The sequence below is a fragment of the Oncorhynchus mykiss genome, chromosome 7 (genome assembly GCF_013265735.2).
Source record: "Oncorhynchus mykiss isolate Arlee chromosome 7, USDA_OmykA_1.1, whole genome shotgun sequence".
NCBI classification, from domain to species: domain Eukaryota; kingdom Metazoa; phylum Chordata; class Actinopteri; order Salmoniformes; family Salmonidae; genus Oncorhynchus; species Oncorhynchus mykiss.
The window spans coordinates 68,793,103-68,812,705 of NC_048571.1; the positions used below are offsets into that span (position 1 = coordinate 68,793,103).

At 41.7% G+C, this 19,603-nt stretch overlaps 1 protein-coding gene across 15 annotated transcripts in view; it reads right to left on the reverse strand.

The window, feature by feature from the left end:
• Positions 1-7,923: 7,923 nt before the first annotated feature.
• Positions 7,924-19,603, reverse strand: part of LOC110528345 (calcium-dependent secretion activator 1) — a 177,138-nt gene continuing 165,458 nt past the window's right edge. For all 15 annotated transcript variants that reach the window (XM_036983924.1, XM_036983939.1, XM_036983937.1 and 12 more), the window contains 7 exons: positions 16,971-17,118; positions 16,785-16,859; positions 16,463-16,546; positions 16,287-16,319; positions 14,299-14,406; positions 9,698-9,802; positions 7,924-9,263 (listed from right to left, as the gene is read on the reverse strand). In XM_036983924.1, coding sequence (XP_036839819.1) covers positions 9,087-9,263; positions 9,698-9,802; positions 14,299-14,406; positions 16,287-16,319; positions 16,463-16,546; positions 16,785-16,859; positions 16,971-17,118 — 730 coding nt within the window. In that variant the 3' untranslated portion in view covers positions 7,924-9,086. The remainder of the gene's footprint in view (positions 9,264-9,697; positions 9,803-14,298; positions 14,407-16,286; positions 16,320-16,462; positions 16,547-16,784; positions 16,860-16,970; positions 17,119-19,603) is intronic.

The following is a 19,603-nucleotide window of genomic DNA, read 5'->3' on the forward strand; positions in this document are numbered from 1 at the left end:
TCTGGGTAAAGAATGTTATTACTCCCCTTTTGAATATCAGACCAATTTGTGCTATGGATGGAAAACATACAGGGAGTCACTGAGTAAAGTTTGCTGCCTCAATCCATCTAAGCAAGTTCAGCATTCATTCTATTTTGTAAACTTGAAGATAAAGAAATGTTTTTTCCATTTATTATATTCTGTCATTGTATGATTGTACCATGGTGTTGCATTACTATGGTACTGTTATATGATATCATGTTATTGAAGTTTAATAGTGCTATTTAATACGTAAATTGTATTGCTATACATTAAATAAAGTATTGGTTTTGATGTACTTCAACCTGGTGTTGTGTATTTGTCAGATTGACCAAAGTATAAGGCAAGGTTTGATTTGGGTTGTGTCACGTTCTGACCATAGTTCTTTTGTGTTTTCTTTCTTTTAGTTTTGGTCAGGACGTGAGCTGAGTGGGCATTCTATGTTGTATGTCTAGTTTGTCTATTTCTATGTTTGGCCTGCTATGGTTCTCAATCAGAGGCCAGGTGTTAGTCATTGTCTCTGATTGGGAACCATATTTAAGTAGCCTGTTTTGTGGGTGGTTGTCTTCTGTCTTTGTGTCTAAGCACCAGATAGGACTGTTTTGGTTTTTTCACATTTGTTGTTTTGTATTTTGTAGTGTTTCACGTTTGTTGTCCTAATTAAAAATGTTGTACACCAACCATGCTGCATTTTGGTCCTCCTCTCCTTCAACGGAAGAAAACCGTTACAGGTTGTACTATTATCAAATACAATTTGAATTGTATTTAAATACTTTTGAAGTCGGAAGTATACATACACCTTAGCCAACTACATTTCAACTCAGTTTTTCACAATTCCTGACATTCAATCCCAGTAAAAATTCCCTGTTTTAGGTCAGTTAGGATCACCACTTTATTTTAATGTGAGATGTCAGAATAACAGTAGAGATAATGATTTATTTCAGCTTTTATTTCTTTCATCACATTCCCAGTGGGTCAGAAGTTTACATGCACTCAATTAGTATTTGGTAGCATTGCCTTTAAATTGTTTAACTTGGGTCAAACGTTTTGGGTAGCCTTCCACAAGCTTCCCACAATAAGTTGGGTGAATTTTGGCCCATTCCTCCTGACAAAGCTGGTGTAACTGAGTCGGGTTTGTAGGCCTCCTTGCTCACACACACTTTTTCAGTTCTGCCCACAAATTTTCTATTAGGATTGAGGTCAGGGCTTTGTGATGGCCACTCCAATACCTTGACTTTGTTGTCCTTAAGCCATTTTGCCACAACTTTGGAAGTAAGCTTGGGTTATTTTCCATTTGGAAGACACATTTGTGACCAAGCTTTTACTTCCTGACTGATGTTTTGAGATGTTGCTTCAATATATCCACAATTTTCCTTTCATCATGATGCCATCTATTTTGTGAAGTGCACCAGTCCCTCCTGCAGCAAAGCACACCCACAACATGATGCTGCCACCCCCGTGCTTCACGGTTGGGATGGTGTTCTTCGGCTTGCCTTTTTCCTCCAAACAAATTGATGGTCATTATGGCCAAACAGTTCTATTTTTGTTTCATCAGACCAGAGGACATTTCTCCAAAAAGTACGATCTTTGTCCCCAAACCGTAGTCTGGCTTTTTTATGGCAGTTTTGGAGCAGTGTTGATATAGGACTCGTTTTACTGTGTCTATAGATACTTTTGTACCTGTTTCTTCCAGCATCTTCGCAAGGTCCTTTTCTGTTCTGGGATTGATTTGCACTTTTCGCACCAAAGTACGTTCATCTCTAGGAGACAGAACACGTCTCTGTGTTAGCCCTAGTAAAGCCAGTGACTCAGCCCCTGTAATAGTGTTAGAGGCAGAGAATCACAGTTGAAAGAGGGGAACCGGCCAGGCAGAGACAGCAAGGGTGGTTCGTTGCTCCAGAGCCTTTCAGTTCACCTTCACACTCCTGGGCCAGACTACACTCAATCATATGACCCACTGAAGAGATGAGTCTTCAGTAAAGACTTAAAGGATGAGACCGAGTCTGCGTCTCTCACATGGGTAGACAGACCATTCAATAAAATTGGAGCTCTATAGGAGAACGCCCTGCCTCCAGCTGTCTGCTTACAAATTTTAGGGACAATTAGGAGGCCTGCGTCTTGTGACCGTAGCGTACGTGTAGGTATGTACGGCAGGACCAAATCAGAGATAGGTAGGAGCAAGCCCATGTAATGCTTTGTAGGTTAGCAGTAAAACCTTGAAATCAGCCCTTGCCTTGACAGGAAGCCAGTGTAGGGAGGCTAGCACTGGAGTAATATGGTGGTTCTAGTCAGGATTCTAGCAGCTGTATTTAGCGCTAACTGAAGTTTATTTAGTGCTTTATCCGGGTAGCAGGAAGGTAGAGCATTGCAGTAGTCTAACCTAGAAGTGACAAAAGTATGGATTAATTTTTCTGCATCATTTTTGGACAGAATGTTTCTGATTTTTGCAATGTTACGTAGCTGGAAAAAAGCTGTCCTTGAAACAGTCTTGATATGTTCTTCAAAAGAGAGATCAGGGTCCAGAGTAATGCCGAGGTCCTTCACAGTTTTATTTGAGACGACTGTACAACCATTAAGATTGATTGTCAGATTCAACAGAAGATCTCTTTGTTTCTTGGGACCTAGAACAAGCATCTCTGTTTTGTCCGAGTTTAAAAGTAGAAAGTTTGCAGCCATCCACTTCCTTATGTCTGAAGCACATGCTTCTAGCGAGGGCAATTTTGGGGCTTCACCATGTTTAATTGAAATTTACAGCTGTGTGTCATCTGCATAGCAGTGAAAGTTAACATTATGTTTTCGAATGACATCCCCAAGAGGTAAAATATATAGTGAAAACAATAGTGGTCCTAAAACGGAACCTTGAGGAACACCGAAAGTTACAGTTCATTTGTCAGAGGACAAACCATTCACAGAGACAAACTGATATCTTTCCGACAGATAAGATCTAAACCAGGCCGTAACTTGTCCGTGTAGACCAATTTGAGTTTTCAATCTCTCCAAAAGAATGTGGTGATCGATGGTATCAAAAGCAGCACTAAGGTCTAGGTGCACGAGGACAGATGCAGAGCCTGAAAGGGGGTGGAGACAAGCACAAAGACAGGTGAAACAGATCAGGGCGTGACAGGTAGTGGTAAAGTGACTAGGCAACAGGAAAGATAGGCAGTTGTTCAAAACAACTTGGAACTCGGAAATCTCAGACTTGCTCCTACTGGGAAAAATCTATTTGAAAGGTCATCTAGCTGAACTTTCCGACCTGAAAATCACTGACGTCATGATTTGACCTCGTATTTTTCAGAGTTCCCAGTTGTTTTGAACGTGGCAAGTAACAGCAGCGTATGTGATGAGTGTGGAAGTGTGTGTGTGTGTTTGTGCGAATGTGTGCCTGTGTGTACGTGTTATGTGTGAGTGAGTGTGTTGGAGTGTCAGTGTATGTATGTGTGAATAGTTGGGTAGTGAGTCCAGTGTGTACAGTGGTGTTTATTCTTGGATGCCAAGGGAAGCCAGACATCCACCAAAACTTTTCCAAGTAAAAAACATATAAAATAGTTAATTTCTTCTCTTTGTGTTTCATAAATTTCCTTCAATGGGCAAGAGGATACTGAATGTATCTCACCGTAGAAAGCATCCGACCAAACAAAACTGTCTGACTCAGTATGTGTAGGATATCTATCTGCCGCCTATAGCATTGAATGCAAGGGAAGCAAGTGAGCATTTGGCCTCCCTTGATATTTTTTTTTAAATAATAGCCAATCAGTGTTGGGCTAAACTGAGTGAGCTCAGCTGTGAATGGTCGTGGCGCACCAAAAAAAGTATCAAGGGAAGCCAGTTTGGATTTGACTTCAAGCCAATCACATCACAAGCTAGCCAAATGGCATTATTGACAGAATTTTGTTTTTTCATTGTTGAATCTCGTTGTGTTGTTGTCCTCCGGTGTCTAGCTAGCTAGCTAAAATCAGCCCTTACCTAAATTAGACATGGGATGGAGATAGGGATTTGGACCTGTGGTTTTACTTAATTTTCCGTACTAGCCAATGATTATAACGGTGATTCTGATCCAACCATAAAAGTCATACATTGTGCCCCTGGCCCGAGAGGATGGAATTTCAACATGTAGCTAGATGTAGTATACTAATGTTAACTAGCTGGCCTGGTGTATCGTTACACATGAAAGGAAGTTAGGCTAGCAAGCAAGTATTTTAGTCAGGTAGCCTAGTACATCAAAAACTAAAGGCATGTACTGTATGACAGAATCATAGACTGTTTAGACAACATGAAAGAGGAGGATGGCATTGGTGTGAGTAAACATGTTTGTGCGCACACACACACACACACACATAAATCAGTCCCATGCACAGCCACATCATGTTTAGCTTACGTAGATAGGAGTAAATCATTTTTTTTTTATATTTTAGTTTTCAGACTAAGCACAGGTGATTAGATAACATTGAAGTTGAAATTTTGCTGGAATAGTGGAGGCAGCTCCTATTTTCTTTTCAACTTACGATAACTCGCAGTGGTTCTAAATAAATAGATGTTTAGTGGTCCAAAAATGTGGGAAACATAACCTTGCTTGACCATGCTGTAGGTCATGTAACTGTTTGTTACATGCAATATGTTTTGTGGACTTCACCGGACAGATGTTTCTCTCCAGTTTTGTAATGAAACAAATGTGTGGTTGAATATATTCTGCCACTGTGTCTTCTTATTGTCTCGGCCTTAGGCTTATATATTATGGCGTCAAGGCATATGAATGAATTATTGAGCAAATAACACAATAATCACAACACATGGGGTGTAATATGGCTTTTTTTCTGGATTGGCTTCCCGGTGATTTTACCCACACACCGCTACTGACCGTGTGTGCATAGAGTCAAAAAGAGTTAGTGCAAAAAGGGTAAATGCAGATAGTCCGGGTAGCTATTTGGTTAAAACCTGTTATGGCAAGGCGATCCCCGAGGGGAACTCCACCCCCCCCATTCAGCTGAAAAGGTGGCGCAGGGAATTCAAAAATATTCTTTAGAAATATTTAACTTTCACACATTAACAAGTCCAATACAGCAAATGAAAGACAAACATCTTGTTCATCTACCCATCATGTCCGATTTTTAAAATGTTTTACAGCGAAAACACAACATATATTTATGTTAGACCACCACCAAATCAAAGGAAAAACACAGCCATTTTTTCCAGCCAAAGATAGTCACAAAAACAGGATTAGAGATAAAATTAATCACTAACCTTTTGAAAATCTTCATCAGATGACACTCATATGACATGTTACACAATACATTTAAGTTTTGTTCGATAAAATGCATTTTTATATCCACAAATCTCGGTTTACATTGATGCCATGTTCAGAAATGCCTCCAAAATATCCGGAGGAATTATAGAAAGCTACGCCAGATAACAGAAATACTCATCATAAACTTTGACTAAAGATACATGTTCTACATATAATTAAAGATACACTGTTTCTTAATGCAACCGCTGTGTCAGATTTTTTTAAACGTTACGAAAAAAGCCTACCATGCAATAATCTGAGACAGCGCTCAGACGTAAAAGTATTTCTCCGCCATGTTGGAGTCAACAGAAATACGAAACATCATAAATATTCCCTTACCTTTGATGATCTTTAATCGGAATGCAGTGCAACAACAATAAATCGTTGTTTTGTTCCATAATGTCCAATTGGCTGCATTTGCTAGCACGTTCAGCTCACGTGCCCAAAAGCTGACGCTGGTCCAGGACAACTCGCACAAAAACTTCAAAAATATATATTCCAGGTCGAATAAACTGGTCAAACTAAGTAGAGAATCAATCTTCAGGATGTTATTTTCATATATATCCAATAACGTTCCAACCGGATCATACGTTTTCATCTGCAGCCAAATGGAACGACGGTGGCACCCACAGAGAAATGCGCCACAGGGAAATTGCATTCTGCCAAGACCGTGACTATTTCCCCTCCCAGTCGGTCAAAGTTCACACCAGAAGCTCCATTCCACATTCTACTGAATGAGGACATCTAGTGGAAGGCGTAGGAAGTGCTACCAGATCCATATCCAGATCCTTGTTTGGAAAGGAAGGGGCGATGATGTCCAATTTGACCCACATTCAGAATTTCACTTCTTGTTTGGAAGATTGCCTGCCCTATGAGTTCTGTTATACTCACAGACATAATTCAAACAGTTTTAGAAACTTCAGAATGTTTTCTATCCAATAGTATTAATACTATGCATATATTAGCAATCTAGGACAGAGTAGGATGCAGTTCACTATGGGCACGCAATTCATCCAAAGTGAAAATATTGCCCCCTATCCTCAACAAGTTTCATTTAACAGTCATAGCTTGGGGATAGAAGCTGTTCATGAGCCTTTTGGTCCTAGACTTAGAGCACCAGAACCGTTTGCCATACCATAGCAGAAAGAACAGTCTATAACTTGGTGGCTGTAGTCTTTGACAATTTTATAAGGGCCTTCCTCTGACACCACCTGGTTTAGAGGTCCTGAATGGCAGGGAGTTTGGCCCCAGTGATGTACTGCGCCGTACACTCTACCCTTTGTAGCGCATGGCGGTTGGATGTAAAGCAGTTGCCATACCAAATGGTGATGCAGCTAGTCACAATGCTCTCAATGGTGCAGCTGTATAACTTGTTGAGGATCTGAGGGCCCATAACAAATATTTTCAGCCTCCTGAGGGGAAAGAGGCATTGTCACGCCCTCTTCCCAACTGTGTTAGTGAGTTTGTACTATAATCGGTTCTTAGTGATGTGGACTATCCTCGGTTCTATGTTTCTTCCTAGGTTCTGGCCTTTCTAGGGAGTTTTTCCTAGCCACTGTTCTTCTACACCTGCATTGCTTGCTGTTTGGGGTTTTAGGCTGGGTTTCTGTACAGCACTTTGAGATATCAGCTGATGTAAGAAGGGCTTTATAAATACATTTGATTTGATTTAATTTGACACCGACTCACTCTGCTACAGCCCCATCAATGTGAATGGGGCCATGTTCAGCCCTCTGTTGGCACCAAACTGCCAGATCTCTAACCTCCCTATTGTCTCATCGTCATTGGTGATCGTTGGTGTCATCAGCAAACTTAATGATGGTGTTGGATACATGCGTGTTCACACAGTCGTGGGTGAACAGGGAGTACAGGAGGGGACTAAGCATTCATCCCTGAGGTGTCCCGTGTTGAGGGTCAGCGTGGCGGATATGTTGTTGCCTACCCTCAGCACCTTGGGGGCGGCGCGTCAGGAAGTCCAGGATCCAGTTGCAGAAGGAGCTGTTCAGTCTCGAGGGACCTTAGCTTAGTGATGAGGTCAGTTCTATTTTCTATGGTAACATTATCACCCTCTGGTTGCCAGTAGTTGTTTTACAGTTATACCTAACCTCACCATTATGGACATTTGTCACGTTGGTAACAATGACTCGGGAGACAGGCGCAGGAATGCGTAATAGGCTTTTTTTTTATTATACCCCAAATTACGGCGTGCCGGATAAGGGCACGGGGATGAAGACCAAACAAGCACGTAACAAAAACACAGGGTTGAAACCCAAACAAAAGAGTGAGGAGTACCTTGAATAAATAACACGCACACAATGATTAACACACGGGACGAGACCCGTAATCAATGGCACAAAAACCAAAACACACAGCACAGGTACTCACACGCACCAACGGACATTGTAACAATAATCAACAGCACCATGGTGAACAAAGGGCACATATATACAAATACAATCAGTGGGAATAGGGACCAGGTGTGTGCAAGGAAAGTTCCAGAGGGATCTGTGACAACATTGTTCTGTCCCTGTGTGCAGATTTAAAAAGATCTCCTCTCCCCTTCCCTCGGTCAAATAGGTAATTGACAAACATTACATAAATAACACAAAACGGAAAACAACTGTGTATTTGTACAGTAATTTTTATTTAGAGGCCACAGCTCTTGCATATTACAACTGTTGGCTTTCATAAGGCAAAAGCAAGAATGATCCACCAGCTAATTTCACACAGAAAACAGAACGCGTTCAGAGGGTGGGGACCCACAGGCATGCAGCAATGGCTCAGAATGCAATGTACAGCGTTGTATATACAAAACAACAGTGAGAACCAAGGAAATGCCACACAGCTCATCCTAATCAACTACGGAATCAAACAAAAAAGACGGACCAACTTTAATTTTGGTAAATAAAAAAACTTTTTCTTTTTAGCGCTTTTTTCTCTGTAAAAGTGCAACTCAATTTAAAATAGAGTAGAACCTGTTTCAAGGTCTTTCAACAACGTAGAAATAAAAATATAATCTCCAACAAGATATCAAAATGGAGCTATGAGAATATTGCATTTCTAGAATACCCACTCATTTTAGTTCAAAATGGCTGCTGGACAATGTCTCGTTTGTGTTAGGGTGAGAGATTATGAAGTCACAGAGCATTGACATAGATATGGAAACGCAAGTTCTAGAACATACTATGGGGTTGAGAGTAGAGTGAGTAGACGAGAAGACGTTTATCCTAAACAGCTTTGAACTTAATTTTCAGTTTGAAGCAGTTGGCATCCACTTAAAGACAGATAAGACAAATAAAAGGGTACATACACTCATCGTCACAAAAATGTACCATTATAATGAATGTAGAATACGACAAAGAAGCGCCATATAGGTTTGCATTGGACAGGAACACACCTAATAATCTCACTCAACATTGTCAAACAAATGGTACTCCATATTGCTTAGGAACACATAGAAATGAATTTAGAAATCATTGAGACAAAGATATCATTGGTGCTATCTTCAGCATGACACAGCTAAACTGTCGATCATGGTTTATTTTTTCAAAAATTTTCCTCAGTATAGTAATTACTATTTGTATTGTTTATTACAGGTCCTTCATGGGCATTTCAAGCTGACAAACAGGTCCTAGAGTTGATATGTGAGTAACAGAGTTGGTACATGCATTGGTTACCAGGCTAAGTCAAAACTTGTGAGAGGAGGGGGTCGGAGGTGGGGTGTGGAGACAGGAGTCAGACAGGGGTAAAGGGAGGTGCCAGTTCTGGTGTTGGGTGGTGCCGGGCTCTAGTCGTCGTCTTCGTCCTCTTCGTCACTGTCCTTCATGGAGATTCCCCCCATGCCTCCCTCCTTCATGGACGCGTTGGCCTCCTCCAGGGTCAGTCTGTTCCTCACCGTGTCATACATCTTACTGTTCAGGGTGGAGTCTAGCACCCCCTGCAGACGGAAGTCACGGTACTTTTTCTACAAGGAGAAGGATGATTTATGAGTAAATTGGTTAGCCGGTACAGAGGGATGATAATATTGACAGTAACTAAAGGCTCTAGAAAGAACGTGTTTCACCGGGTTAGAGGTAGACTACATGGAAATCAGTGATAGTGATTATAAAGAGATGAGGGTCTCTCCAATCAACATCTCCAGCACACTATAACGTCTACCATACCCCTAAGCTACATTTGTCAACATACCCTTTCAATCACGTTCCCATCTTGCCATCAAGGCGACACTAGTCTCAAAAGAGATTTAACCCCTGGGGTGCCAGTAAGTCTGTAGGCCATCATAAATAAGAATTCTTTACTGACTTGCCTAGGTAAATAAAGGTTAAATAAAAAAGTATCAAAAGTTACAGTACCTGGGTTACAGTGCAGGTTATTAACCCCTCCCTGCCAGTGAGTTACCTTGACAATCCTGATGAGGATCTTGAGCTGGTAGACATGGAGCTGCTGGTCCATTCGCTCAGTGAGCCAGGTCCCCAGTAGGTTCATGGTGGCTGTGTACCATTGCTGCAACACACACAAACACAGTGTTCTCCAGCAAAACACACACACACACACATTGACGAAAGCAAACAAACACACACACACACACACACACACACACACACACACACACACACACACACACACACACACACACACACACACACACACACACACACACACACACACACACACACACACACACACACACACACACACACACTCTAGCAAACTAGAGCTCTCTGAATATCAAGATGCAACTTGATGTGTTTTCTAGTGAACACATACACACGTCTTACAAGCAAAACACACACATAGGGAAGTACTTTCTGACACTTAACACACGCAGACATTCACAGTATTCTCCAGGAAAGACACACACACACACACACACACACACACACACACACACACACACACACACACACACACACACACACACACACACACACACACACACACACACACACACACACACACACACACACACAGAGAGAAGACACAATTCTGTAGTGGTGAATAGAAGCACACACTGAACATGCATAAAATACTGTTTCAGAAAAAACATTATTATTTCATAATTCCCATTTCTCCAATCACTGCAGGACTACAAAAATCTGAGGGAAACAATTAAATGATGAATAAATTGCCAGGGTATACTAGTAGTAGACATTAGTATTAGTAGCAGACAATCTATAAAATCTTGATGTTTTCTGGCACAAAAATTCTGGCTCCAGTACACTGAGGGACAGAATCTTATATAGTTTTTAATAAACTGAACATAATATGCCATACATAATTTGTATCTGAATTTAAATAAGTAAATTCTTTACTTCAAATGTACTTCCAGACTAGAGCTAAAGCCCTATGAAGACTCTTCAATACTTATTTGCAACATCACAACGTCTTAGAACATTCCTTCTACATACTTTAACTCCACAGTGTCGTTTCAACTCGATCATTGGCGGAAAATTAAATCATAATGAGAAAATGAGGAAAGCGTTAGGCAGGCAAGGAGCAGACAGTTGTGCTATTTTCTTATACCTTTTCAGAAGATCGTTTCATTCATGCATTCAGAGTGTAGGATAAGATTGATCTAGATTATTCATGTCAGAGATCAAGTTATAAGAGAAAAGCACACAAGAGAGTGATGAACCAAGGAAGATAGGAGATAGTCACCTCCCTCGAACGTCCAGAAAAAAATATAAACTTTGAGTAATGTGGAGTGAGTAGGCAGGGTCAGGTTGAGGGCCTGGTCAGGAATGAGGGCCGGGAATGAGTGCCTGGAGAGTCAGGAATGAAGGCCTGGAGGGCCTGGAGGCTCAGGAATGAGGGCCTGGAGGGTCTGGAATGAGGGTCTGGAAGGCCAGGATTAGACTTGTTTTGGTTGGTTTTTGGATGGTTTCACTGGTCTAATTGCCCTAGCTCTAATTTCATTGGATCCAGGTTTGTTTGTCCTGTAGAGATGACTGGTAGGTCAGGAGGTTTTGGATTGGCGCTTGAGGTCAGATATTAGCGGATTGATGCCTGTCCACTTCACATGGTCGAGTTGAGCCTACGTGCGTGCAATGCATGCAGACCTGGAAGGTAGGTGGGTGGGTGGCTGGGTGGATGCGTGCGTGCAGAGATTGGTTGGCTGTATGTGTTGTATAGTGGTATGGCAGTATATTCAAATACAGTGCCTTTGGAAAGTATTCAGACCCCTTGACTTTTCCCACATTTGGTTACGTTACAGCCTTATTCTAAAATTGATTAAATAAATAGAAATCCTCCGAAATCTACACATAATACCCCATAATGACAAAGTGAAAACAGTTTTTTATAAATGTTTGCCGAGAAGGCCAGCATCCCGGAGTTGCCTCTTCACTGTTGACTTTGAGACTTGTGTTTTGCGGGTACTATTTAATGAAGCTGCCAATTGAGGACTTGTGAGGAGTCTGTTTCTCAAACTAGACACTCTAATGTACGTGTCCTCTTACTCAGTTGTGCACCGGGGCCTCCCACTGCTCTTTCTATTCTGGTTAGAGCCAGTTTGCACTGTTCTGTGAAGGGAGTAGTACACAGCGTTGCACGAGGTCTTCAGTTTCTTGGAAATTTCTCGCGTGGAATAGCCTTCATTTCTCAGAACAAGAATAGACTGACGAGTTTCAGAAGAAAGTGTTTTGTGTCTGGCCATTTTGAGCCTGTAATCAAAACCGCAAATGCTGATGCTCCAAATACTCAACTAGTCTAAAGAAGGTAAGTTTTAGTGCTTCTTTAATCAGAGCAACAGTTTTCAGCTGTGCTAACATAATTGCAAAGGGGTTTTCTAATGATCAATTAGCCTTTTAAAATTATAAACTTGGATTAGCTAACACAACGTGCCATTGGAACACAGGAGTGATGGTTGTTGATAATGGAACTCTGTACGCCTATGTAGATATTCCATATAAAGATATTCCGTTTACGGCTACAATAGTAATTTACAACATTAACAATGTCTGCACTGTATTTCTGATCAATTTGATGATATTTTAATGGACAAAAAATAGGTTTTTCTTTCAAAAACAAAGACATTTCTAAGTCACTTCAAACTTTTGAACGGTAGTGTATGGAAATGAGATTTGATTTTTTTATTTTTAATAAATTAGCAAAAAAATATGAAAAATCTGGTTTTGCTTTGCCGTTATGGGGGATTGAATGTAGATTGATGAGGGAAACAAACAATTTCATCCATTTTTAGAGTAAGGCTGTAACGTAACAGAATGTGGGAAGTCAAGATGTCTGAATACTTTCCGAAGGCACTGTAGTAGTATGGTAGTGTAGTAGTATGGTAGTATATTAGTATGGTAGTATAGTGGAATGGTAGTATGGTAGTATATAGTAGTAGTATGGTAGTATAGTAGTAGGACTGAGGCAGAACTCTAAGAGGAGAAGGGTCATGCTAGAAGATGTACACAGGAAGATTATTTGACTTGAATTCATGCCATTCAACATAATGTGCTAAAACAATGCAACATTAGAGATAAGTGCCACTTTCTGAAGAGAGATAAGGCGTTAGGAGTTATGGGGTTAATAAAGAAAGAAATAATTGAGAGAGAGAAAAAAAAGTAAAGTTGTTGAAATGAATAAGTGAAAGATCGAAAGAGAGAGAGACAGATGCAGCATTGGGGAGTGTTGCCAATACATGCAAAGAGATGGATGGAATATAATAGCATTAGGAGGGAAAATAATGTTTATAAAACCATCAAATCTAATCATCAGACACTAACGGAAAAACAAAGTTAAACACTGTTGCAACCAAAACATCCACAGCTCAAAAGACGTAAACAGTCAAACATGGTAGGGCCAGGTCAGAAGCAGCTATACTAACAGCCACACATCAGAAACAGTAGGGATGAGGTACTTTTTAGCAGTGTAGAAATACAAGGAGACAGACAGGGACAGCCAGTGTTGACTTCAAAGATGAAAACAACCATACTTCACAGTAGTACAACACACCTCTCAAGCACAAAACAGCACACCTCTCAAACACACAAAGCCAACACACAGTGACAGCGCTGGTACAGAATGCTACTGCACAAATAATACCGTTCAAAAACACTAATACACAGCTAATACACATACTGAATCACTGTACCGCACACCTCTCAGACACACAAAGCCAACACACACACACATCTGTGCACCACAATACTGTACAGTTTATACATTTCAGGGGTATGAAGCAGACACACATTACCGTAGTACACCTCACGGAAATGGTGGACACATTATTTCAAATGCACCACATAAGGATTACGTGCTTGTAAGACAGTGCTCTCATATCACTGGCTTTTGCCAGACCGATTTAAACGTGAACGTGTACAGATGTAGGATCTTCATTTGATCACCTTGTTGCAGGAGAACGTTCCTGCAATGCATGGCATTTAAATCTTTGAGTGTTTGAAGTTTAAAAAGGCTTCTGAAGTTTGTATTTTCCACATTGAAATTTCAGGCTTGATTTTTCCTTACGAAAAATGTTTCAACCCCTACAAAAATGTCCATCAATTTTAATCCACAAATGAAGATCCGACATCTGAATTGTAAAGTACTATATAATATTCAAGATTATTTACATAGAAAATGAATGTTAGTTATTATGTATCCTAGTGTTGGAGTGAATTAGATGATCTGTGCATAATCCCATATCTTTCTTTACCCGAGAGCACTGCTTTTGAAAATCCTGCCTGATGGTGCTTGTTTGGATTCTTTGCTTGTAAACAAAAGGGATCCAACCAATTCCCAAAGGTCCAAAAGAACTGTGGCAATGCATACCAAAATACAGTGGGCAGCAGCAGAGGAGGAAGAAAAGATAGAAGAGAAAAGCCACTAGAGGAGGATAATAAAACATGGCCCTCTTCTGTACCAGGCTGTGATAGGTATACACACAGCCCATGGTCTCAAAATGTGACATATCATATCCCTTCTCTGTCACAATTGTTTTGCCACATTTTGGAAACCCCCACTTCCTATTGGTCAGGAGGAGGCATCTTACTTACATCAAATAACCTTTCTATATACACCTCCTCATTGACCTTATCTCGCAGGATGTCCTGAGAGTGGCGGACACAGGTCACGTAACCGTCGGCAACGTCCATCCCAGGCTTCTGCAAACACACCAGAAACAGAAACATTGTAATACGTAAAATGTATTTAAAATACACTAAAGAATATGGAAAAATAAATAAAATATTGAAAACTCTGAATTAAATAATGATGTAATGTACTAAATACAGTTGAAGTCGGAAGATAACATACACCTTAGCCAAGTACATTTAAACTCAGTTTTTCACAATTCCTGACATTTAATCCCAGTAAAAATTCCCTGTTTTAGGTCAATTAGGATCACCACCTTATTTTAAGAATGCGAGAGGTCAGAATAATAGTAGAGAGAATGATTTATTTCAGATTTTATTTATTTCATCACATTCCCAGTGGGTCAGAAGTTTACATTCACTCAATTAGTATTGGTAGCATTGCCTTTAAATTGTTTAACTTAAGTCAAACGTTTCGGGTAGCCTTCCACAAGCTTCCCACAATAAGTTGGGTGAATTTTGGCCCATTCCACCTGACAGAGCTGGTGTAACTGAGTCAGGTTTGTAGGCCTCCTTGCTCACACACGCTTTTTCAGTTCTGCCCATATATTTTCTATATAATTGAGGTCAGGACTTTGTGATGGCCACTCCAATACCTTGGCTTTGTTGTCCTTAAACCATTGCCACAACTTTGGAAATATTCCTGGGGTCATTGTCCATTTGGAAGACCCATTTGCGACCAAGCTTTAAATTCTTGACTGATGTCTTGAGATTATGCCATCTATTTTGTGAAGTGAACTAGTCCCTCCTGCAGCAAAGTACCCCCACAACATGATGCTGCCACCCCCGCGCTTCACGGTTGGGATGGTGTTCTTCGGCTTGCAAGCCTCCCCCTTTTTCCTCCAAACATAACGATGGTCATTATGGCCAAACAGTTCTATTTTTGTTTCATCAGACCAGATGACATTTCTCCAAAAAGTACAATCTTTGTCCCCATGTGCAGTTGAAAACCGTAGTCTGGCTTTTTTATGGCAGTTTTGAAGCAGTGGCTTCTTCCTTGCAGAGCGGCCTTTCAGGTTATGTCGATATAGGACTCGTTTTACTGTGGATATAGATACTTTTGTACCGGTTTCCTCCAGCATATTCACAAGGTCCTTTGCTGTTGTTCTGGGATTGATTTGCACTTTTCGCGCCAAAGTACGTTCATCTCCAGGAGACAGAACGCGTCTCCTTCCTGAGAAGTATGGTGGCTGCGTGGTCCCATGGTGTTTATACTTGCGTACTATTGTTTGTACAGATGGACGTGGTACCTTCAGGCATTTGGAAATTGCTTTCAAGGATGAACCAGACTTGTGGAGGTCTACAATTTTTTTTATGAGTTCTTGGCTGATTTCTTTAGATTTTCGCATGATGTCAAGAAAAGATGCACTGAGTTTGAAGGTAGGCCTTGAAATACATCCACAGGTACAAATGATGCCAATTAGCCTATCAGAAGCTTTTAAAGCCATGACATCATTTTCTGGAATTTTCCAAGCTGTTTAAAGGCACAGTCTACTTAGTATATTTAAACTTCCGTCTGTAAACAATTGTTGGAAAAAATGACTTGTGTCATGCACAAAGTAGATGTCCTAACCGACTTGCCAAAACTATAGTTTGTTAACAAGAAATTTGTAGAGTGGTTGAAAAATGAGTTTTCATGACTCCAACCTAACCTGCAAACTTCTGACTTCAACTGTACCTACTCACACAGTAAAAAGTATTAAAGAGAATAAATAGAGGCAGAGTTGGGAGGGGAAGGGGCTATGGGAGAAAAATGTATCTTCTCTGCACAGCACAGTAAAATCACCCCAAACACATAAGAATGTACTGAATTATATGTACTTCCTTTCAGATCACATATCTCTACTGGTTTGACGTTTTACAGATATCAACGTGGACTGCAGCACACTTACAGGGACATCCACATACTTAGACGCAGCTTTCACCTGAAATTTCAGACAGAATGTGACAAGAAAAGATGAGAATTGCATCATTTGCACAGTCACCAATATAACTAAAATAATTGCCAGAAAAACACTTCCATCTACCACGATATTGGATGAGAGACAGTAGAGAAGCATAGTCTTACCGTGAATGACATGAAAGATGAGAAGAGAGTGCCTTCATCGTATCGGGAGATCTTCGCCAACAGGGCCTCCAGAATAACCACAAACTGAGAAGAAGTGAGACACACAAACAACAAATAAAAAATCGAATCAAATTGTATTTGTCACATGCGCCAAATACAACAATGAAATGGTTACAAACAACTAACAAATAGATTTATCCCAGACCACAAATCACAATTCTTCTTTTCTAGTACAACAAAGCAAGCTGAGGCCAACCACAATATGAGTCACGTATTGTTAGGAAGGACAACTTCTATAAGAAAGAAGAAGAGTGAGGTATACCTTAGCCACCATGAGTTGGATCATGTCTTTCACACTCTCCTCAATCAGTTCATCTATTTGGGCGTGGTACTGTTTCTGAAATACCAAAATAACACACAGTTCATCTATTTTGGTGGTACATTTTCTAGTAGGTGTATGTGATCCCTTGTGGGAATTGAACCCACAACCTTTGCACCACATTCTTACCTCCTGGCCCATCTCCATGGCACACAGCTTGGCGGACTGGTCCTTCGCGTCCACCATCACATTGAACATGGTGCATATTGCTGCCGAGATGCGGAAGTCTGTTCCCCTGCTGCTCTTTGCCAGCTTGGACTCAAATGCCATCTTAGTGCTGCAATACACATCAGTGAACATCTCTATGTAATGTATCATATTTTGTTTGAGGCAGAGGCTCATGTCCAGCCACATGATCGAGAGACACACACACACACCAACACCGACACGACACAACACCGCCTCGCTTCGGATTCTTAGGAAACTATGCAGTATTTTGTTTTTTATGTATTATTTCTTACACTGTTACCCCAGGAAATCTTCATTCTTATTACATACAGCCGGGATGAACTATTGGATATAAGAGCAACGTCAATTTACCAACATTACGACCAGGAATAAGACTTTCCCGAAGCGAATCCTCTGTTTGGCCCACCACCCAGGACAATGGAGCGGATCCCAGCAGGCGACCCAAAACAACGAGGCAAGGGGCAAAGGGGCAAGGGGCAAACGGAGCGGTCTTCTGGTCAGGCTCCGTAGACGGGCACATCGCCCACCGCTCCCGAGTAAACTACTCGCCAATGTCCAGTCTCTTGACAACAAGGTAGATGAAATCCGAGCAAGGGTTGCCTTCCAGAGAGACATCAGAGATTGTAACATTCTCTGTTTCACAGAAACATGGCTCACTTGGGATACGTTATCAGAGTCGGTACAGCCACCTGGTTTCTTCACGCATCGCGCCGACAGAAACAAACATCTCTCTGGTAAGAAGAAGGGCGGGGGTGCATGCCTTATGATTAACGAGTTGGGGTGTGATCATAACAACATACAGGAACTCAAGTCCTTTTGTTCACCTCACCTAGAATTCCTTACAATCAATTTCCGACTGCATTATCTACCAAGAGAATTCTCTTCGATTGTAATCACAGTCGTGTATACCCACCCCCCTCACAAAGCAGACACCTCGACGGCCCTGAAATAACTTCTTATGACTCTTTGTAAACTGGAAACCACATATCCTGCGGCTGCATTTATTGTAACTGGGGATTTTAACAAGGCTAATCTGAAAACAAGGCTCCCTAATCCCTAAAGACCCGGGCTGGCAAAATTCTGGATCATTGTTACTCTGACTTCCGCGACACAAACAAAGCCCTCCCTCGCCCTCCTTTTGGCAAATCTGACCACCACTCCATTTTGTTGCGCCCAGCATATAGACAGAAACTAAAACAGGAAATGCCCATGCTCAGGTGTGTTCAATGCTGGTCCAACCAATCTGATTCCACGCTTCACGATTGCTTCGATCACATGGACTGGGATATGTTCCGGATAGCGTCGGACAACAACATTGATGTATACGCTGATTCGGTGAGCGAATTTATTAGCAAGTGCATCGGTGATGTTGTACCCACTGCGACAATTAAAACCTTCCCCAACCGTGGAATGATGGCAGCATTCGCACAAAACTGAAAGCGCGAACCACTGCTTTTAATCAGGGCAAGGCGAACGGAAACGTGACCGAATACAAACAGTGTAGCTATTCCCTCTGCAAGGCAATCAAACAAGCTAAGAGTCAGTATAGAGACAAAGTAGAGTCGCAATTCCATGGCTCAGACACAAGAGGTATGTGGCAGGGTCTACAGTCAATCACGGACTACAAAAGGAAAACCAGCCCCGTCTACGGACCCCGATGTCTTGCTCCCAGACAAACTAAACAACTTCTTTGCCTGCTTTGAGGACAATACAGTGCCACTGACACAAACCACTACCCAAACCTGCGGGCTCACCTTCACCGCAGCCAACGTGAGTAAAACAGTTAAACGTGTTAACCCTCGCAAGGCTGCCGGCCCAGACGGCATCCTTAGCTGCGTCCTCAGAGCATGCGCAGACCAGCTGGCTGGTGTGCTTACAGACATATTCAATCAATTCCTATCCCAGTCTGCTGTTCCCACATGCTTCAAGAGGGCCAAGATTGTTCCTGTTCCCAAGAAAGCTAAGGTAACTGAGCTAAACGACTATCAAACATCAAACATGTAGCACTCACTTCCGTCATCATGAAGTGCTTTGAGAGACTCGTCAAGGATCATATCACCTCCACCCTACCTGAGACAATAAACCCTCTCCAATTTGCTTACCGCCCCAATAGGTCCATAGACGACGCAATCGCAATCACACTGCACACTGCCCTATCCCATCTGGACAAGAGGAATACCTATGTAAGAAAGCTTTTCATCGACTACAGCTCAGCATTTAACACCATAGTACCCTCCAAACTCGTCATCAAGCTCGAGACCCTGGGTCCCGACCCCGTCCTGTGCAACTGGGACCTGGACTTTCTGACGGGCCGCCCCCAGGTGGAGAGGGTATGAAACAACATCTTCACCCCGCTGATCCTCAACACTGGGGCCCCACAAGGGTGCGTTCTCAGACCTTTCCTGTACTCCCTGTTCACCCATGACTGCGTGCCATGCACGCCTCCAACTCAATCATCAAGTTTGCAGACGACACTACAGTGGTAGGCTTGATTACCAACAATGACGAGGTGGCCTACAGGGAAGAGGTGAGGGCACTCGGAGTGTGGTTTCAGGAAAATAACCTCACACTCA